This window comes from Medicago sativa, chromosome 6 (genome assembly GCF_051527215.1).
Source record: "Medicago sativa cultivar Bolivia chromosome 6, Bolivia_mono, whole genome shotgun sequence".
Classification (NCBI taxonomy): Eukaryota; Viridiplantae; Streptophyta; class Magnoliopsida; order Fabales; family Fabaceae; genus Medicago; species Medicago sativa.
Window position 1 is genome coordinate 89,407,799 of NC_140754.1, and position 22,458 is coordinate 89,430,256.

The 22,458-nt window shown below is 31.7% G+C and overlaps 1 protein-coding gene, 1 long non-coding RNA gene, 1 other non-coding gene and 1 pseudogene across 3 annotated transcripts; all 4 read right to left on the reverse strand.

Annotated features, from left to right (window-relative positions):
• Positions 1-1,764: 1,764 nt before the first annotated feature.
• LOC146918033 (uncharacterized) lies at positions 1,765-11,249 on the reverse strand (annotated as a pseudogene).
• On the reverse strand, positions 2,984-6,141 carry LOC146918034 (protein DETOXIFICATION 16-like). The gene is made up of 8 exons (XM_085719713.1): positions 5,804-6,141; positions 4,573-5,123; positions 4,394-4,480; positions 4,255-4,311; positions 3,913-4,151; positions 3,495-3,613; positions 3,323-3,409; positions 2,984-3,211 (listed from the first exon to the last, which is right to left on the reverse strand). The coding sequence occupies exons 1-8, from the start codon at positions 6,044-6,046 to the stop codon at positions 3,152-3,154; spliced, it is 1,443 nt and encodes a 480-aa protein (XP_085575839.1). The 5' UTR covers positions 6,047-6,141; the 3' UTR covers positions 2,984-3,151.
• Positions 11,250-11,556: 307 nt separating the features above from the next.
• LOC146918035 (RNase MRP) lies at positions 11,557-11,788 on the reverse strand. Its single transcript, XR_015016991.1, has one exon.
• Positions 11,789-19,247: 7,459 nt separating this feature from the next.
• Positions 19,248-21,642, reverse strand: LOC146918036 (uncharacterized). Its single transcript, XR_015015950.1, has 3 exons — positions 21,223-21,642; positions 19,953-21,123; positions 19,248-19,516 (listed from the first exon to the last, which is right to left on the reverse strand). It is a non-coding gene; the product is annotated as an uncharacterized LOC146918036 (long non-coding RNA).
• Between the last annotated feature and the right edge of the window lie 816 nt (positions 21,643-22,458).

Genomic DNA, 22,458 nt, shown 5'->3' on the forward strand with positions numbered 1-22,458 from the left:
CTTGTAGTGGTTGGACTGTGAGTGCTTAAAAAGGTTAGGGCAGGTCTCAAGGATCGACGAAAACTAAAAAGTTACTTACATACCACTTATAAAAGATGTCGTCAAACCAACGGTGGAAGTTGAACATACGATCTTGCGAGTGAGTCAACTTTTATGTTTTAATGTTTTATTTTTCAAAGAAATACTTGATTTAATTCCTATATTCCCTATCACATCTCCATGTGCCCCGCCAACCCGATATTAACGTGACATATTAGTAAAAATAGGCCTCAAATTTAATGGTAAGAAAAATTTCTCAAATGCGTTCACAATTCAGGTTTTCCATAACATATAATATTCTCATTTAGTGACTGTTTCCGTCAGTAATTACTGAGGGAATAATCCCTCAGTAATGCTTCATCAGATCACCCACTACATTACTGAGGGAAAATTCCGTCAGTAACATTACTGACGCCAGTATTACTGAGGGATCGTTTTCGTCACAAATTCCGTCAGTACGCAATGTGTATTACTGAGGGATTTGATACACTACTGAGGGATTAGTTCCGCCAATAATAACCAAAATTCTTGTAGTGGTTGGACTGTGAGTGCTTAAAAAGGTTAGGGCAGGTCTCCAGGATCGACGAAAACTAAAAAGTTACTTACATACCACTTATAAAAGATGTCGTCAAACCAACGGTGAAAGTTGAACATACGATCTTGCGAGTGAGTCAACTTTTATGTTTTAATGTTTTATTTTTCAAAGAAATACTTGATTTAATTCCTATATTCCCTATCACATCTCCATGTGCCCCGCCAACCCGATATTAACGTGACATATTAGTAAAAATAGGCCTCAAATTTAATGGTAAGAAAAATTTCTCAAATGCGTTCACAATTCAGGTTTTCCATAACATATAATATTCTCATTTAGTGACTTCTATAAGTCTATTCACGAGTATGTTTAAAATTGGAAGCGTCTATGTGAATTCTATCCAATCATAAAGTGCATGTTTATAAAGTGTGTGTTGCTAGCATTATTCATTATTCTTTTATATTTTCTTATAAGAAGCCAAACAAACCAACCAGAAATTGGTAGGTTGCGATGATTGTTGTGAATTCGAGCCCTAGTACAAGTTAATATTCCTCAACATTACATTAATAGGTAAATCCCCGGCCAATACGTTGAGAAAACAAAATGAAAAACATATCATTCATGACACTAAGCTCTCAGTTGTTATTGCATTATAGACTCTATGAGTTGCCTTCTTTGCCTGAACAAAATGATTTAGAAAAAATAAAGGCTTAGTACCCAACAATACATCACATGAATATTTAATGAAAGGATGAAACATATCATAAAGAAAAATGAAGAATTTCACCTCTTTCTCCCAATCAGTGCATATTGTAATGATCGTTAGACAAAGCACATGAACAATGAGAGCACATATAATTCCCAACCACAACCCCTACATTATTAATTTTCATTAGCAGGTTGTACCAAATCATATCATATGATAGTAATTTTCGCATAGAATGGACCATATATTTTACCTTCCCGCCAATATGCAGTACAAAAGCTAATATCACGGCGGCTGGAATCCCAACTAAATAGTATGACCCAAGATTGATAAATGAGCCAATTTTCTGTCAACCACATCCTCGAGCAGTGCCTGCATCATAGTGAAGGTAATCATTTGTAACGACTGAAATTTTGAGACAGAAAAATGCAAAGTTTATCGTTGATTATGTTCCTAAGTATTAGCGACGTCAACCAAAGGAAAATTAATGTCTTTCTTCCTTAACAGTTAAAGAATAAACCTTTGCAATGTTGGGAAAGGGATCCATTGGCATGATCTGAGCTCTTACAACGGTATATTGTTAACTGAGCCCTTTAAGAAACTTAATCATTTGATCACGTGCTTTATACTCACGCATCTTGGTCACATCATTACAATTATCAACATAATTATTATTTGAAAATGGGCTGAAATTATCTAATTCTTGCCAAAGTTCCTTCATTTTTGTATAATAAGAAGAAATAGAAGAATCATAAGGCTTCATAGTGTAAATTTCTTCTTGAATATTAGAAATCCTAAAGATATTACCTTAAAAAAAGTATGTTTTTCAGTTCATTCTAGATATCATAAGTAGTATCCATAAATTTCTTCTTGAATATTAGAAATCCTAAAGATATTACCTTAAAAAAAGTATGTTTTTCAGTTCATTCTAGATATCATAAGTAGTATCCATCCATAACATACTTTGAGAAAGGAAGTTTGTTCTTTAATCTCAAAGCATCTGTCGTAAAGTGATAATTGTTTCCAAATAGAAGAGGTGTACACAAGAACAATACCAGTATTTTCATTTGAATGCATGAAATAGGGCCTAGTAGTATATTTCGGGTACCCTTTGTCATTGGTGTTTGTCCACTCCACCATTAACACTTTCAGCAGAACTCATAAACATTGGTGGTGAAGAAAATAGAAAGAAAGTATAAGAATCTTGATCAAGAAAGAAGATGAATGTGAAAACAAAATTTGTCTTCAATACAGAGAGATAGACATGAAAGATGAGAGACGCGATAAAAAACAATCAAAATTCATGAATCAAGAATTAAATAAAAACAAAACAATTTCTCCGAATCGTTATGAAGAAATGTATAAATTTGGGAACAAAGAATGAACAAATGCGCAGGGAAGAAGATGAGTACTCATACAGATGGATGTATCAAATCCAGTTGTGACTGATACCATGTAAAATGATGAATATGAACCTCCATGAATGTGAAATCCACAAAGCATTCTACCATGGTATGACTTTTTAGTTTAATTCCCCTATAATTCGCGCAATTCTGTATATCCCTCTTGTTCTTATAAATTGGAATAAAGTGTTTCTTCTCCACTCATTCGTCATTTTGTTTGATTTGATTCCTATATTCATTATAAGATCGCCAAGTTCCCCACCCATTATTAATTTGACATATTAGTAAAAGTAGGCCTTGTAAGAAAAAATTCTCAAATGCATTCACAGGTTCAGGTTTTCATAACAAACAAATCAGATTCTCATTTAGTGACTTTTTTAAGTAGCACATATTCTTATTCCTCAACATTACATTAATAGGTATATCCCACGCCAATACACTGAGAAAACAAAATGAAAAGCATATCATTCATGAGACTAAGCTCTCTGTTGTTATTGCATTATAGACTCTATGAGTTGCCTTCTTTGCCTGAACAAAAAGTATTAGAAAAATTAAAGGCTTGTCAGCACCAAACCATGCATCACATGAATATTTAATGAAAGGATGAAACATATCATAAAGAAAACTGAAAAATTTCACCTCTTTCTCCCAATCGGTGCGTATTGTAATGATCGTTAGACAAAGCAAATGAACAATGAGAGCACATATAATTCCCAGCCACAGCCCCTACATTATAAATATTTATTAGCAGTTTGAACCAAATCATATCATATGATAGAAATTTTCCCTTAAAATGGACCATAATTTTTACCTTCCCGCCGATATGCAGTACAAAAGCTAATACAACAGCTGCTGGAATCCCAACTAAATAGTATGATCCAAGATTGACAAACGCGCAAATTTTCTGCCAACCACATCCTCTAGCAGTGCCTGATTCATAGTGAAGGTGATCATTTGTAACGACCGATCATTTCTAACATATGTGTTCATTGTTTCCGTTTTTTCTATCTAATATCTTGCATCGGCTGCTTTACCAACAAAATAATTCATATAACAATATTATACTTCAAATTATTTGCTTACTTACTACTAAACGTTTAGCATCCAAATCTGATAACATTTTTGTAGCATATATTTCAGAAGTTCCCATATGTTTCTATCTGTTTTAAATTCGGCCCTTATAAGTTATAAAGACCATAAATCAATAGTTATTGAGGACAAAAAGAAACCTGAAAGAACTGCTGTCATTCCATCTAGTAAGGCTGTTCCTGCAAGAAGTGGCATCATATTTGCTACATATTTTACCACTTTTTCTTCATTGCTATAAGCATAACCCCATTTATTGCGAATTAGTATAACCACCGCTCCAACTAAAATGCTCTCAATTATGGCAATTACTACAACGACGCAGACAGCCAAACGTGCAGCCTGTGGATTACCAGCACCGAGTTCATTTGAAACGCGAACGCTGCAAGATCGTTCAAGCGCTAACAAAAATCAACATGAAAATAACAAATAGAACAATGTTTTGGAGAATTTTTGCTTAAGAAAATAGTGAGGTTGCTACTAACCTTATAGCTCCACTAAGTCCAAATGGGATCATCCAAACGACTGCTGTTGTATTCAAACTAACAAGCCAAGTCACGAACAATAGGTTAAAATAATCAAAATAATATCGAAGAGGATCTCGAATATATATATGAAACTAACCAGATAGAAAGCACCGATGTTTCCAACTTTGGATTTGGAAGGAGACCGGAAAGGAGAACCACTAATTCAAATGACCATATTTCCAAGCTACTTGCCACGAGACGAAACTAAATAGTTAGTAAAATTATATAATAATATGTGGTGTTATAAAATACTGAACTATTAGAAAAGGTGATTACCAAACCATTGCAGCTGACGGAATGGCAAGCTTCAAGAAAATCGGAATATTGTTCGGTGCAAGTGCTTCCCTAGAAAACCCATTCCATGTTTTTTGACATGAAGGAGAAAATTTTACATAGAGTGAGAGTATGGTAACATTGAGCCAATAGGATATAGAACTTGCTATGGCAGCGCCTCCGCTACCAAATCCAGACTTGTATACCATATACCAACATAGAGGAAGATGAAGTAATGTCGTAACCGCGGAGCTTAACATCATTGGAAATACAATATTTTGAGTTTGTAAGAATCTGTTGAGGCATTGTAGAAGACCATAAGCAAAAAGGGACGGAACCATTAACGTAGCATAGTTGCCGGCCTCCGTAGATATTTCGTGATCTTGTCCAAGGAAAATGAGAATGGATCTAGTGTTTGCCCAAATAATAGCGAGAGGAATCGCAACAATCATGAGAATGAACATGGCTCTTTGCATGTGTATGCCTAGCATGCGGTACTGCTTTGCGCCATATGACTGGCCACATAATGTGTCCAAGGCACTTGCCATTCCGACCTATTAAAGCAAAAACATATAAAATCGAATTTATTTTTTGACAAAGTGACAAGGATTGAATCGCAATGGATCATGATAACAAGGTTTAGTCTTAGAGGTAATGGGAAAAGGGAACAAATCAACGGAAGGTTTGATTGTGTACACAAATATTAAACTTAAATTTGGATGGTACGATCTTAATTGAATAACAACCGATATGTGATTGCGTGAGTTCATGGATTTGCTTACTACAACAAATCCATATCCTAAGATCACAACTCACGCCATTTTATTACCATTGAGTTGAGATTCTCTACGGTTTTCAAAAGAAACTGAGAGCACAAGTAGACTATTGGTTAAGTCCATTTTTTAAATATTTTAAAAATTGAATACCATTATCTTATTTGTGTTTATCTCTATTCTTAGTTTTCCGAGAGATTAAGAGGATTTGATTCTTGACCCATCACCATTCACATTTAGAGACTATACATAAACACATCTTTCCGGCAATGATTCGAACATTGTCTCTTAAGCTAGATTCAACCTCAGATCTTAGTTCACTCAAACTGAATTCATAATGGTTTAGTAACATTGCAACAAAAAAAAAAAAAAACAAACAATGAGCACTATTGATGAAAATTAAGTTAGTTTGTTCTGACATTTTTGTAGTAAAATAAATAGGAAAAGAAGAGAGAACTTACCAATAAACTGAAACCAGTAACAGAAGCAAAGGAAGTAGCCATAGAAGCACCAGAGAGAGATAACTCACTAAGATGACCAACAAACATAAGTGAGATAAGACTGATACCAAAATTTAAGAGTGTAACTGATATCAATGGTCCTGATAACCATAATTGTGTCTTCACTTCTTCAACCAATTTTCTTCTTTCTTCTTCCTTGTTTTCTTTTGTTTCTTCAACAATCAATGGAGTATGAAGAGACATGTTTTTGTTTTGTTTTTCTTCTTTCTCTATGTCAGTGTTTCTTTCTTTTTATGGTGCAACAAATGAAAAAAGTTATAAATGGAGAGGATCTTTACCCCATTCTATGTGTCTCTTTCTACATCTCCTATTATTAGTTTCCCAAGAAAAGAGTGAAAGATTGTTTATGCAATTAATAGCTGTCAGAAATCAAATCTCAGACTTTTTGTTATTAAAGAAAAGGTTTTGCTAACCCGTGCCTAAAAGATACGTACTTTTGGTCTCTATTTGACACTAGAATTTAGTCCCCTAAATCTAAGTGCCCGTTTGGTTCAGCTTTGAATATAATTGATTCCGAGAGAATTGATTCTGATAGAATTGATTCTGACAGAATTGATTCTGAGAGAATTGATTTATGTTTGGATACAATTATGTAGAATTGATTAAACAAAATGATTTATGTTTGGATGCAATTATGTAGAATTGCTTTTGAATGTATAATTACTAAAATAGACATAGCTAAAGGAGAATTGATAAAGAATGAGAATTGATAAAGGGCAATAAAGTAAAATAACATGTTGTAATAATAAAATATACAAACTTATACACGTTGTTCAAGGAGAATTGATTCTAAAAAAGCTAGAAGCTAGGATTTGTAGCTTCATGGAGAATTGCTTTTGGAGGATAAAAGCAATTCTGAAAAGCTGAACCAAACACGTTCTTTTTGGCTAGAATTGCTTTTGGCACTGTAGAGAATTGATTTTGGGCTAGAATTGCTTCTCAGAAGCCAAACCAAACAGGCCCTAAATATGGGATTTTAGTTTCCTATTTTACAAGTTTTTTTTTTTAAAACATTTTTATGTTGGGTTTTAATATATTAGTGCTATGTTACACGTGAATATTGAACATTTGACCTCCTTATCGCTCAACTTCTTAACACCTCTATTGAAGTTATCAAATCAACGTTGTACCGTCAAGATCCTATGTCACAAGTTTCGCCTTCACAATTTTTTTTACTCCCTCCGTTTCAAAATGAGTGTCGTTTTAGGTGTTTACACACATATTAAGAAATGCAATGATTAAGAGAAAGAGAATGGTTATTTTACCAAATTATCCTTATTAACTATTGGTTAGTTTTAAAAGTAATACTTTGCAAGTAGTGTGCAGAGTATTAATTGGAGGGTACAATTGAAAAGAAAAAGTTATTATTGCATTGGAAACTGAAAGTGACACTCATTTTGAAACAAATTTTTTGGCTAAAGCGACACTCATTTTGAAACAGAGGGAGTATTTTATATTTTATGCCGTTTCATGTTAATTAATGATATGAAATTAAATTTCGCGGTGTGAAACTGTTGATTTGAATAAAAAACAATGATATTCAAAAGAATAAATTTACAATGATAAATGATATTAATCCTCGTGAGCTTGGCTCAGTAGGGATATTGTATGTTATATGCAGCGGTCGGGGTTCGAACCCGAACACCCCACTTCTCCGTATTTAATTGTGTGAGTTCTAACCACTAGATTACTTGACCCAAAAAAATAATATAAAAAAAATATAAGAATAGATATATTGACTTCAAGAGTATTCAAAGACTAACCCCACATCTTGACCTATAGTTTTATTTTTGAAGAAACCCGTGAATCTTGACCTATAGTTTTATTATTAGTTCTTTTTTAGAGGAATTTTATTATTAGTCGATGGATGGCTCATATTAATTATTAAGCATCCCTAAGGTGCTCGTCAAAATAAACAAAAAAAATCGTCCCTAACGTGATATTTATGTGCATGCTCCTTATATTGAAATCCACTAATTAATTTTTGAACGGAAAAGATTTATGGATAACTAAATCCCTGCACAAGTCGAACAGGGACCGGCAAACACATTCTACAAAGCAAAGGCGTCCTATATAGGTGGAACATCAAAAAAGAAACCCATAAAAACATCAATACAAACACCACCGATAGCACCAACACAACTAAGAAAAATTAACCACCAAAAACCGAAATCAACACCTAAATCAAATCCAAACCTCCACACTTCCTCGCGAATGACCACATAGACAAAATCCAATATCCTAACGGCTGCTACTCACCATAAGTGCTGCAAAAAACCATCCAACCAATTAAAACCACTGAAAACAGAACATCATTTTCTCATCACCTCAGTTGAGCCCAATGAACCACCCGGAAAATACTTTTTCCAACACTCCTTCGGATTCCTCTACCACTCAACCCTCGGTCCTTCGGAGAAGACACCATAACAAGCACAAAAACTTGACTTAAGAAACTTATTCCCAAACTCAAATGAAAAACGATTGGTCCACTAATTAATTCATGTGAAATTGAACATCGATTTAAATTTTTGCAGGTTAAATTAAAAAATTCTGATAATGTAACAGAAACCAAGAAAGTGATGTTAGAGCATAACACATTTTTCTTTTCCTTCGAAAAAACACTGCAGCTTATCTTTTCGCTACTTCAAATGAGAAATTTAATGGGTAATTTGAGCCGTTAGATTAAAAGAAAATAGTGGACGAAGATGTGGAGTAAGTCTTTAAACTTATTATTTGAGTCAATATATCTCTTCTAAAAATAATATTGTAACTAAGATTCTTGGTCTAAATTTACAATGTTATGTTATAAACAACAAATGAACCCAGACTCAAATTGATTACCACTAAGATATAAAGCATGTAATCTAATTTAACAATAATAAAGTATATATTCCTGTCAAAAGTAATATAAAAAAGTTCAAAGATTAACCATCTCCGTAAGTCTTCTTGTTTATATATTTGACTTGGCCTTTTTTTAAGGAAATTGATATTAATTATTTAACCAACTACTTGTCATGTTAATAAACAATTATACTGAACAGTTTATACGCTACTGCTTAGCGTTTTTAGGTAATTAAAGACCTATCACGTGCTAACAAAGTAAGTGAATTATTTTGTATATAATATAATATAATTTAACGTAATATGGGTCACATGATGAGCTTCCATGTATGTGAGATAGTAGATTGCTTGTTTGACCTGCCTGTTGTGTTGAAATGAAAGGTACTCCCTCCGTCCCTTAATGTAACCATCCATTTGATTTTATTTTTGTCCCTAAATGTAACCCCCTTTTCAAATTTCTAGATGCATTTATTACTTTTTTCCTAAACATACCCCTAATTAATACTACTAACTTGTCTTCAAATATGAATAGTCAAATTTAATAAACATACAAACAAAGGACAATTTGGTAATATTAATACACAAAACAGACACATTAATTACACTGACAACTTTTCTTAAGAAATGTGAAAAATGCAAAGGGGGTTACATTATCTAATTCTTCCCAAAGTTCCTTCATTTTTGTATAATAAGAAGAAATAGAAGAATCAAATGGCTTCATAGAGTAAATTTCTTCCTGAATATTAGAAATCGGAAAGATATCACGATGAAAAATATGTTTTTCAATTCATTCAAGATATCAGAAGTAGTATCCATCCATAGGATACTTTGAAAAATATCAAATTCAACTGAGTTAATGAGCCATGACATGATCATGGTGTTGCACTTACCCCATGCTATATTGAGTTACGATCTTCATCTGGAAGTCTTGGTAAGGCACCATCGACGAAATGAAGTTTGTGCTTTGATCTCAAAGCAACTATCATAGAATGTGGCGAAGAGTGATAATTGTTTCTAGATAGAAATGGTGTAACAAGAACAAGACCAGGATTTTCATTTGAATGCATGAAATAGGGGCTAATAGTATATTTCAAATACCCTTAGTTCTTGGTGTTTGTGTATCTACTACCGTTAAAACTTTCACTAGAACCCACAAACATGGTGGTGAAGAAAATAGAAAGAACATAAAATAATGTTGATCAAGAAAGAAGATAAATGTGAAAACAAATTTTGTTTTCAATACAGAGAGATAAACATAAAATATTTAGAATAAACATAAAATATTTAGAATTTATGAATCAAGACCCGCATAAAACATATTTGGTTTCAAGTCTATCGATCATCTACAATCGCGACCACAACAGATTTTATAACATAGATTTTGATTTTTTTTAATTAAACCCACATTGCAATTCTTAGAATATTTAAATAATAATATTTAATTAAGAAAAAAAATTTACACTAAAAACTATGGAAATAAAATTAGGAGGCATCAACTTAGACATCAAATATTGAATAATTAAAATCATTAAAAAGTTGATCATGTGAATGAAATTGGGCTAAACATAAATTGATCATATTTAGACAAAAAATAAATGTTTAGACATAAAAAAATATATCAGTTTAGTAAAAATTAAAATCATTAAAAAGTTGATCATGTGAATGAAATTGGGCTAAACATAAATTGATCATATTTAGACAAAAAATAAATGTTTAGACATAAAAAAAATATATCAGTTTAGTAAAAATTAAAATCATTAAAAAGTTGATCATGTGAATGAAATTGGGCTAAACATAAATTGATCATATTTAGACAAAAAATAAATGTTTAGACATAAAAAAAATATATCAGTTTAGTAAAACACTCTTACCAAATGGATACAATGATATTTAGACAAAAAATAAATGTTTAGACATAAAAAAATATATCAGTTTAGTAAAATACTCTTACCAAATGGATACAATGAGAAACATCAATCTATTAAATGGATACAATGAAACATCAATCTATTAATTAATATCTCATCACACCCATGGATACAATGATACAATGAAACATTTCATTGTATTCTATTCACTTAATTAATATTTCATCACTATTCACTAATTAATATTTCATCACACCCATCTGAACAAGACAATTTATTGATGCACCTTTGCATATTTTAAACAATATGATACTACTCCTTTCCATCGATGTGGGCCGTTTCAGTTGCCCCATTTCTTTAAATTAGTTGCTAAGGGTTATGAGAGTGTTAGAAATGAAGGTTTTGTAGCAATGAAGACAAAACCTATCACAATTCTCAAAGGCAACTAAGGTTTTCCAATTCTGGTAGGTAATGTAGCCGTGAGATAATGAAAATTATACCTTTTCCAATAGAAACTAAATGTAAGTTTCTATTGCTTAACATGTGGTTGTCCTCATTAGAGACACAACACTTTCTGTTTTAATTAGAGCCATATGTGGCTGTCCTCATTGCACTATCTGCTCAAACTGAATGAAAGTCCTCTTTTATAACATGTTACTTTCATAAGGCAACGCCATTGTGGCCGCGATATGATGTTATGGCCGAGAACACAGTTTACAGATTTTGGTCATCACCTTTCTTTATTTAGGGTTCATTACTCCTTCAATTCCTAGATCTCTCCTCCTCCACCGGCTCTTTTAGTTTTGGTACGTGTTGTTATGTAAGTGTGTAACATAGATAAAATTAGATTTTAGAGAGAAAAAATTGTCTTGTAATATGAAGGCTCGTATAAAATATGATAAAACAAAGGCTTGTATAAAAATAATCTTGTAATATGAAATACAGAATATAAAAAGCAAAAATTTTGATTTGTTTAAAAAATATGGACCTTGAAGCATAAGCCCCGTTCAGTTAGTCATGAAGACCGTGTGAATGACTATAAACATTCGGCCAACTATCTTGAGTGAAAATTGCAAAGGCTCCACACACGTGTCTCAGCCCAATTCCCAACTCGATGATTAACCAGTGTCCAGGCCTGCATTTCTGCAGATTAGGCCCGGGGACTTTCCTGAGCCCTGCATATAGCAAGAGCCCATTCACACTACTTCAGGGTCAAGAGAAGAATGAGAGTTGCGTTGATATTTATATAAAGTATCAGTCTATCATTCAATACTTTTTGTCGATGTGGGACTTTATTAAGTTCTCATTTTCTTGGCTTTTTAAGGTTTAGAAGAATAAACATAAAAGAATAACTCAGTAAGCATTTACACAAAAATTTTGGAGCCCCTAAATAGGACCCTCATTAATATTGTTTTGCTTCCTTTATGAATTATGTATTTGATACCATGAAGTGATTTGTAATACCAATTATTACTACGAGGTTGTACTTCGAAACATGAAGCCATTTATCTGAAGGATAATATTTTTGAAGATACATCTGCAAGATATATTGTCATCCAAAATTGAGAATAATCCAGATGATTGTAATTTGTACCAATAAATGCTTTTGAAAGATGACAATGAGGTGAATAGGAACATGTTCAAGCTGAAATGTTTCTCTTCTGACGTTGTTGCTTCTGTTGTGACAAATAACCTTTATACCAAATAAATAGACATTATAAAAACCAAGTAATGAAATTACATTTTCTTAAATGAGATAAATGGTCAAATATGTTACCAATATTAGATGATCTCGTAATTGTCGGCAAAAGAGATCAGATGATCTCACGATGGTCGTTGGTGGAGCTTTCTGGTCGGATGCCATTGAGAACCAACACAACTATTATAACTTTTTTTCTAAGCCAGGAGCAAGGACATACATTAAGGGGAAGTGATGACATCTCAACTAGGTTGGCACCTCGAGGAACCCCCATATAAAATAAATAAATAAATAAAATGGAAAGACAGTTTTTAAATAATAAATAATTTTTTTATTTATTAAATAATTTTGTGAAAGGTTTCAAATGGGTGTATGATTTTATGGCATGTCTATAAAACACTAGCTTAACCTAAATACGCTAATTTTTTAATGCCAAAAGTTGGTCAATGGTGAATTAGATTCATTAGTTTTTTTTTTTTAAAAAAATAGAATGGACTTTCATGAAAATTTAATAATTGGTTAAAAAATAAGCACTTGACAAAAAAAAAGGGCTTTGGCTTCTTTTAAAAATAAAGAATGAACCTTCACTTCTTGTTTAGGCCTTTTGGCACTCCTTGTGCTAAAGCGTCTAGTTGTGGTTTTTATATATCATTATGGCGTTTTCAATAAAGAAAATGGACTTTCACTTCTTTTTAAAGCAAAAATATGTATTTAATTAGTAGTACATATCCTGAATATCTCCAAAAAAAATTAATTTGAATAAAATTATAATATACTAATTATATTTTATTGTTAAGTTAAACATGCTTTAATCTCTACAAAATTTAAACATTTAATTTTTAGTCTTCAAAAAAAATTGTTTAACTTTTAGTATATATATACAAAATTATACCTCAAAAGATGAATTAAAATTTTTTTTGTTCTTTCAAAAAAAGAGGTCTAATTTTTGTTACTTTATTTGGAAAAAAATTGTTACTTATATCTTGACCTTTTGGTTTTAGAAATTGATATTTAATTCATCTCATATTAACAAATTCTAGCTTAACAAAGGTCCTGGATTCGAATCCAGCCTTGGGCATGCAGCAACGTTAAAACTTTTAGGGAGAGTTTGCCGCCCATTTGGGTCCAACAAGACTCAATGGATTAGTCTCTGCAATAACGTACGCGGAGGATACCCGGTTCACACCCAAAATATTAAGAAATTCTAAATTTTGCAAGAAAACTTTTATAATATTGAACAATATTTATATGATTACAAACATAAATTATAAAACTAAATTAAGAAAATAATATTGCATTAAGAGAAATATAAAACAAATTAGTTAAATTATCAAAATAAGTGCAAATGAAACATATGTAAACAAAACATGATTACATAAGTCATCCTACACTCCATCTACAAAATTAGATGGAAAAACGGTTTTTAAATAATAAATAACTTTTTAATTTATTAAATAATTTTGTTAAGGGTTTCAAATGGGTGTATGATTTTAGGCCATGTCAATAAAACACTAGCCTGACCTAAATACATTAAGTTTTTTATCCCAAAATTGTCATTGGTGAATTAGATTTATTAATTTTTATCCAGAAGTCCTAGCTCAACTGGCAAAATGCGGAAATTGTTAGGCCGGATGCCATGACCGGGGTTCGAACCCTGGTACCTCCACTTGTGTGTGTGAGTTTATAATGGCTTTGCCATTTCGTCTATCTACCAAAAAAAAAAATTTATTAATTTTTTTTTTTGTTGAAAAGATCTTTAATCATTGGTTAAAAAATAAGGGCTTGACAAGAACGGGATTTCACTTCTTTTTAAAATGAAGAATGGACTTTCACTTCTTGTTAAAGCAAAAATTATGTATTTAATCGTTAAAAAATAAAGGCTTGACAAGAATGGGATTTCACTTCTTTTTAAAATGAAGAATGGACTTTCAGTTCTTGTTAAAGCAAAAATTATGTATTTAATCAGTATATCTCCAAAACAAATTAATTTGAATTAAAATTATAATATATTAAATATAATTTATTGTTAAGTTAAATATGTTTTAATCCCTACAAAATTTAAACATTTTTAGTCTTCGTAAAAAATTTGTTTAAACTTTAGTATATACAAAATTCTCAAAAATAAGTATATACAAAATTATACTTCAAAAAATGAATTAAAAATTAGATTTCAGGTCTAAATTTTTGTTACTTTATTTTGGAACAAAAAATATGTTACTTATATAAAGACCTTTTGGTTTAAAAAAAAAATCTAACACCTATAAGGAAAATATAAAACATATTAGTTAAATTATCAAAAGCAGAAGAAAAGCTTACGTTAGCAAGAACATGCTTACATAAGCTCCCTACACCTCTCTATACAAAATTAGACACTTTGAAAATATAAAACATTAGTTAAATTATCAAAAGGAGAAGGAAAGCTTACGGTAACAAGAACATGCTTACATAAGCTCCCTACACCTCTCTAAACAAAATTAGACACTGCATACTACATCTTTTGATTGATGTGAGACTATTTTTAGTAGCTCTTTTCTTGCTTAGTGGTATGTATGCCTAACACAATGTCTGGAACTGTTTAACAACTTAAAAGTTAAGCTTGTTACATGTCACACTCTATGACTTCATAATCCTAAAATTGTAACAACTATGTAAAAACTAGCAATAAAAATATCCTTGCTTAGAAGAAGTAATTACAGGCAAGAATTTTTGTAGTGTGACAGCAGTAATTTGAATTTTGTATAATCCAAGTCAATTTGTATCAACTTATTTTCAATCAAATTTAAAATCCTTATTATTTTGCTCATCCTTCTATCTAAATCCAATACTTAAACGGTTAACACAAATAACTTTACATTTTAGACTACATTCAACAATCTATCCATTCAATTGTATACAATTAATCAACTCAAACCGAAAAACAGTTTCTATCGGAAATACAAAGCAAGGTACACGAGGATGTGGCAAATCTCATAAATTAATCTAAAGAGTCATAATAAATTAATAAACCTGTTGAAAGTATCAATTATGTTATGTAATGTGTTAACTAAATCCTCTTCCACCATTTAAAACAACTTTCTTATCTTTCCACACATGAACTTACAACCACCCTAGTCCCTAAATAACTCCTTAAGTTTTAATTTTTTATCTTAAGTTTTAATTTTTTATCCTTAGTTGCCTTTGTGAATTGTGATAGGTTTTCTTCATTGTTACAAAATCTTAATTTCTGACACTCTCGTAACCCTCGGCAACTAATTTATAAAAGATACAAATCAACGTTTATGAGGTCCTATGACATGGGCACATGCTAGAAGAGTCAACGACTCTCTAGTCCAATTCATGACAAAGTCAATGGAGGGCGTAGACAGAATGCAAAGGCGTGACGCACTGGCTTGCTGCCCCATTTTGTAATTCAAGTTTAATAAAGTGCAAAGGACCAATTTTACCCAATTTTGGCTGAAAACACACTTATTTTTATTTTTTGTTTTAAATACATTTTAAAGCTTTCAAAGCTTTAAAAGGTGAGGGGTGTGTTTGTTTGTATCATGCAGATAATAGCTGAAGCAAGGAATCATAGAACATTCAAGAAGAGAAATTGGTGCACATGGAGGTTCATATTCATCCCTTTACATGGTATCAGTCACAACTGGATTTGATACCTCCATCTGTATGAGTATTAATCTTCTTCCATGTGCATTTCTGCATTCTTTGTTTGCAAATCTCTACATTTTTCTTCATAACAACTCGGAGAAATTGTTGTTTTATTTGATTCTTGATTCATGAATTCTGATTGATAAAAGAGATATAGAGAGAATGAGAGAAGAATCTCATATCTATAATCCAGATAGCCCTATCTGTTTCTTCACTTCTTCAAGCAATTCTCTTCTTTCTTCTCCGTTGATATTGTTGAAGGAAAAAAAAGAACAACAAGAAAGAAAACCGTTATGTTTGTATCAATCTTGTTATGGCTATCAGGTCCATTAATTTCAGATGCACTTTTAAATGTTCATATCAATCTTGTTTCAGTTATGTTTGTTAGTTTCTCTACTTGAACTTTCCTCAAACTTGTTCTGTTCATTATAATTTTAATTAATGTTCCTATAATTCCTAATGCACTATTCTTTTCTTTTATAACATAGATTCTTTTTTTTTATTTTAAATTATCAACATTTCAATTTTTAGAGTATTTAAATAATAATATTTAATTAGGAAAACAATTTTACACTAAAAACTATGGAAATAAAATTAAGAGGCATCAACTTAGACATCAAAAGCAACCAAAAGACATCAAATGTTGATTAATTAAAATCATAAAAAAGTTGATCATAAATGAAATTGGGCTAAAGATAAATTGATCATATTAAGACATAAAAAATAAATGTTTATAGACATAAAAAAATAAATTGATATTTAGACATAAAAAATATATCATTTTAATAAAAACCCTTTTTTTTATTATGGTTGGGTTTCAACCGCGAATCTTGCATATATTATGCATTGTCCCAGCAATTAAATTTGATGTTTTTATAAAAAGTTTGTTTTTATAAAAACCCTTCCCAAATGGAGTCCGTGAAACATTTACTAGTAATATTTCACACATCCATTTGATCAAGAGTATTTATTGTTGTAATTTTGCAGGTTTTAAAGAATATGATACTACTCCTTTCCATCGATGTGGGCCTTTTCTGTTGCCCCATTTCTTTAAATTAGTTGCCGAGGGTTACGAGAGTGTCAGAAATTAAGATTTTGTGACAATGAAGAAAACCTATCACAATTCACAAAGGCAACTAAGGTTTTCCAATTCTGGTAGGCAATGCAGCCGTGAGATAATGAATTATGTAATTGTGGATGCATATATCCCTTATTCTTAAAAGTTGTTCGGTTAGCAACAACTTAACCCTAGATTTTTGGCTCTAAAAACACATCATTAATTACTAATTTCCCTCTAAAAGCTATTTTAACCTGAAAATTGAATTATTTATTAAAAAAAATGAGAAATATGTGTGATTTGTTGAAGTGTGTTGTATACCGTGTTTTTTGGGTTTGGTCTTAAGTTTTTATTTGATGGGAGTTATGTAGTTTTTTAAATTATGTTTTTTTTCGTTTCCCTGCAACTTCTATTTTGTAATCTTGAATTCTGCCTATTCAGTTTGAGGCCATGTTGCTTAATTAATATAATTGCATTTTATTTCTATGCCAATTTATTTTTATGCCAATCTGTTGTGAAATTGGAGGTTAAGCCAAAATATAATTGCCCCTTACCAGCGTGGCAGTGATACTGCACTTGAATTAATGTAATCCTCATCAGTTAATATGCAAGTGCAGAAACAATCAAATGGGTTAGTTGCACCAAATTTTAGTGTGTGTTGTTGATTTAACTTGAAGATGTATATGCTTAAATATATAAACAATCAATAACTGCACTTTGTCTGGATACAATTTATCATGTGGATGATTTCAAAGTTCTTGATGTTAGATCATTGCTCTTTGCGTTGGAAACAAACTGCATCAGAAACCTTGATTCTATTATTTGTTATTATGATCAGAAGCAATGAATTCAACATTAAGTGTGTTCTATGTTTAATATTTTTTTTTAATATTAACAAGAGTATATAATACCCATAATAATTAATATAAGTAGAGATGGAAAGGTTAGTCACCATGTTTCAAATTCACGAAGCCATTACACTTTCAAAGTGCTAATTCAGAACATAATGTAAAACTTAGTAAATGTTGGAAATATTGTGTTTAAAATTGTTAAAATTTATTGTCTATACTATAGCAAAATATTGCTTTTATAGTAGAATGCAGATTTTTATATATTTAGCTGTTATTTTGAATAAGTTAACACTAATAATTTTAACTCAAGTGATCTGAATGCTGACTTTCGAAATAATTAAATTACAAATAGATGCAAGAAACTCATCTAATAGTGTATAAACCTGTGACTTTTAAAATTACTTTTAAATGCTTATAGTTTAAATTGACCCACAGTAAAATACTCCCTCCGTCCCTTAATGTAACCCCCCTCTGTATTTTTCACATTTCTTAAGAACAGTTGTCAGTGTAATTAATGTGTCTGTTTTGTGTATTAATATTACCAATTTGTCCTTTGTTTGTATGTGTATTAAATTTGACTATTCATATTTCAAGACAAGTTAGTAGTATTAATTAGGGGTATGTTTAGGAAAAAAGTAATAAATCTATCTAGTAATTTGAAAAGGGGGTTACATTTAGGGACAAAAATAAAATCAAATGGGTGGTTACATTAAGGGACGGAGGGAGTATATAAGAAATTAGGAATGAGAATATGCATGACTATTGTGCTTCCCATTGCTTTAGTTTGTATTGTAAACATACACACAATGAATTAGTTTGGCTTTTCACGTTACTAGGCAATAGTTTTGGTATTCTCTACCTTTTATTAAATGCATTTGGGAAGTTGTCGTGATTAATGTTGATTTACATTGGTTGCCATTAAGTGAAAGGGCCATATACATAACTAGACTCTTGACCCGTGCTACCGCACGGGTCCTACCGAGCAGAAGTTAAACGAATAAGTCGCAACAATGTAAACATATATAGTTAATATAAGTCATATAGAAATTTAAAAACATGTTCACTTGTACGACAATGATAACAATGTAAAAGCTTGCACCAAGATTGTCAATACTTTTTCTTTCATAATTCTAGCTTCAATCCGATCATTTTATTCACTATTCTAGTCAACATGTTTAACATGAGTAATTTAAGTTAAAGATTATCACATCCGTAACATGTTACTTTTTTTCACACAACTGAAGTAAAACTAAATTAGAACTATAAATTTCTATTTTTTTTAAAAGCAAAACTATAAACTTATGTTTAACATTTTATGGATATGAAAGAAGAAAAAAAACTATTAATTTATCCTTCAAATAATGTGCATTAACTCTCTAAATTGCAGTCCACAAAAAAAAAAAAAAAACTAAACGTAAGATTATTCGCATAACGGAGGGAGTGTAATTCAACTTAGTTATTTGTTAATGCAGGCAAAGTGATTGATAATATTATAATCAAACTTAAGAACATCGAAGCTGGACTTTAGAACACCAGAGTCACTCCTATCTTGCTTGATCTTGTATTTTTTTCCTTGGAGAACAGGACACTTGCGCTAGCTTGTTGTTAAACTTAAAGCTCTTTTCCAAAGCTCTTTCTTGATCAAAACTCAGTCTTTTTTGCTTTTCTTTTTCAACATTAAGCTACAATCTTCATAGATATCATCATGCAATCAAATAAAAAAAATTCAACATAAGCAAACACCCAAAAAAACTAAAATCAATATAAGCAAACACCATAAGAAAACAGAAAAAACAAATGATGAGACCAAATCATTTGTTACATATGGGGATGTCATACACTACCAAATAAACTCCAACATTATGAACATTTACACCAGACATACTGCAAACACATATGTACACACAATAAAGGGACTAATTCGCATTGTTTTACATACAAATAAAGACATAAGAAATATCTTTTCGCAACCGGCAAGCAATGGTTGATAACTAACACTACCAATTAAAATAGAGTTTAGCAAAAGTAAAATAAAGGATTTTTACATATTGAAAGTGAACAAAGAAAATAATGGAAATCACAAACTGGAGGCAAAAAAATTATATTGGTATAGCCAGCAAATTACCTTTCCTAATTGCAATGCTGCTCAAGAGCTGTGTATAAATTATATAAACTCGATGATCTTAGAAAATTTTACTCAATTCTTTTGTGTCTTAGCTTTGATTGGTTGAGTTGAATAGTCTATGTAAGTACACCACAAAGCTTCAGACACCATCATAAGCCTCTATATGCGCCATCCAAACTACAGTTCCTTCCATTTTTTATTTATTTTTTACACACAAATGCCTCAGAAAAGAAATATTGACAGATTAAAATTGGTGACAGGGAAAGATAAAGTTAAACTGAAGCATCAATTTTCAATATAAACGCATATTCCAAACAAAAAATTCATGAGTGAAAGAAAAAGTAAAACTCAAGCAATAATTTTATGAATTCGTCTATCAATGGACTACTTCAATTTTCAGTCACTATAGTATACAACTGTAAAATCTGTTTTAGATGAGCAATCAACTAATAAAAAAAAGCAAATTATGCTACAAATCAACAAAGGAAACTCACCCTAAAAGTCTCCAACATATACAAATCAAATATAGAAGCCCCCAAGTAAAACTCCTTTAACAACAATTTGGAAAACAGAACTCAATTTCTCAGAACAATAGAACTCAATATGCAACCCTCAGCATAAGAAATAATAGCAAAATATAGATGACAGTGCAATACAAAATCCCTTTCCAGGAACAACAAACCTAAATATAATCACCAGGAACTAAAAGAATAAAATGAATTAAAATTATAATCAAAAATCAACTTCCCCTTTAAATTACAATTTTTATTGAAAAATTAGACTCTAATTAAATTAATTTTTTCTAGGTATACATATGAAATTAAAAGAAAAGAACTGGAAGCAGGAAATAACATGTAGGTATGGTGTGGACAAAGATAGACTTCAAATGCAACAAAACAAATATTGAAGGAAATAAACAGTGAAAGAAGTGAAAACTTACGAAAAGGTTAGGAATAGAAAAAGAAGAAGCAGGAGCAGAAGATTTCCAAGACTATCAATAGCCTCCTTGTCACAAAACAGAAGCAAGTGTCAAATAGAATATAAAAAGGGGATTTTAGGAAACGAATCAAAAACCAAAATCATCAATCGAAATTGAAACCGATTTGCGATTGCAGGTCTCTCTCTCAATTGAGTTGTTTGGCGATGAAATTTGAAGCCCTTGTGATTCTGTCTGTAAAAGAATAAAAAACCAAACAAAGATCAAAATGAATAACAATGAATGATTCAATATTAGAAATGAGGAATACAAAAGCTGAAATTAACAATTAACCTTGCAAAGTAGAAGAAGCTTCTGACAGCATCCAAGTCGCGGTGAAGAACGAATTTCGACACGGTGGTCAACGGCGGTGGTGCAACTCCGGCGTGGTGGAAAGCGAGTGGGTTTGGTAGAGGATGAAGAGATGAAGACGATGATGCTTTTACTTTGGTGGGAAAAGGCCGAAAATTGATCGTAATCAAGGTAGAAGAAGAATGATTTGTTTGAGTTTTTTAAGAAGAAGAAGAAGAGGGTTTCTGTTACGTGAGAGAGAGAGAAAGAGAGTGAGGAAAAGAGGGAGTGGTGGTAAGTATTAGAGAGAGAAAATGGGGAGTTTGATTGGTTAATTTGAAAATCATATTTATTTTAAAGAGGTATATGGAAGGTCAAGTTTAATGGTTGAGGTTTAGTGGGCAGTTAGCAGATGAGGAAGCAATTAATGTGGGCGAAGGAGGGAAAAACTTGATTGATTAGGGCTAAAGTGCCAGCACATCAAGTTAAACGTTTATAATAAAGGATTTGGTCTCGATGATTTACATTCAGCTATTTTTGCTGTTCTATTTTTATTTATGTTATATTGCTGTAATTTGACCATTAGTTATTTACGAAATTCAGACTTTTATTATTTATACGTTGTAGTGCTCATTTTGTGAACACCTTTGATCTTTAAGATTTTGAACATTATTCTATTATTCGAAGATATATTTCAGCTAAACAGACCCGTGCGGCGTGCGGGTCATATATCTAGGGATGGCAATACGGGCCAGCCCGCCCCGTTTAGGCCCAACCTGCTATTAGCCCGCCAAAAACGGGGTGGGGCGGGGCGGGCCAACTTGAGGGGGTGGGCTCAAACTCACACCCCGCCCCGCCTAAAGGCGGACAAGCGGGTTGGCGGGCTGGCCCGTCTATTTTTTAAATATTTTTTTGTCATTGTTATTAACAAATACGCTGCTATTATAAAAACAATAATAGTAAAAAAAGACTCAAGTGAATCAGAGCAAATCAGACTCAGACCGAGAGTAGAGAGCGAAAGAGAGAGAGGACGAGTTTGTGTCTGGGATGAAAGTTTTATAATGCAATGGTGGCGAATAAGTTTTTTTTTTTTCTAGAGGTAGTAGACTAGTGGTGAATTGAGGTTGGGTTGGGTATCATTTGGCCCAATTGTTTATGGGGTGTGTAAATTAAAATTCGGTCACTGGTAGTAAAAAAAGAAAGTTTAATAAGCCCGCGGGCCAGCCCGCCCCACCCCGC

Excerpts from the sequence above, each read along its gene's own strand:
- LOC146918034 (XM_085719713.1), bottom strand. The coding sequence starts at position 6,046 with ATGTCTCTTCATACTCCATTGATTGTTGAAGAAACAAAAGAAAACAAG. Across the intron at positions 4,312-4,393 it reads ACATCGGTGCTTTCTATCTG|TTTGAATACAACAGCAGTCG; the intron begins GTTAGTTTCATA and ends TTGGCTTGTTAG. Across the intron at positions 4,152-4,254 it reads GGACTTAGTGGAGCTATAAG|CGTTCGCGTTTCAAATGAAC; the intron begins GTTAGTAGCAAC and ends ACGATCTTGCAG.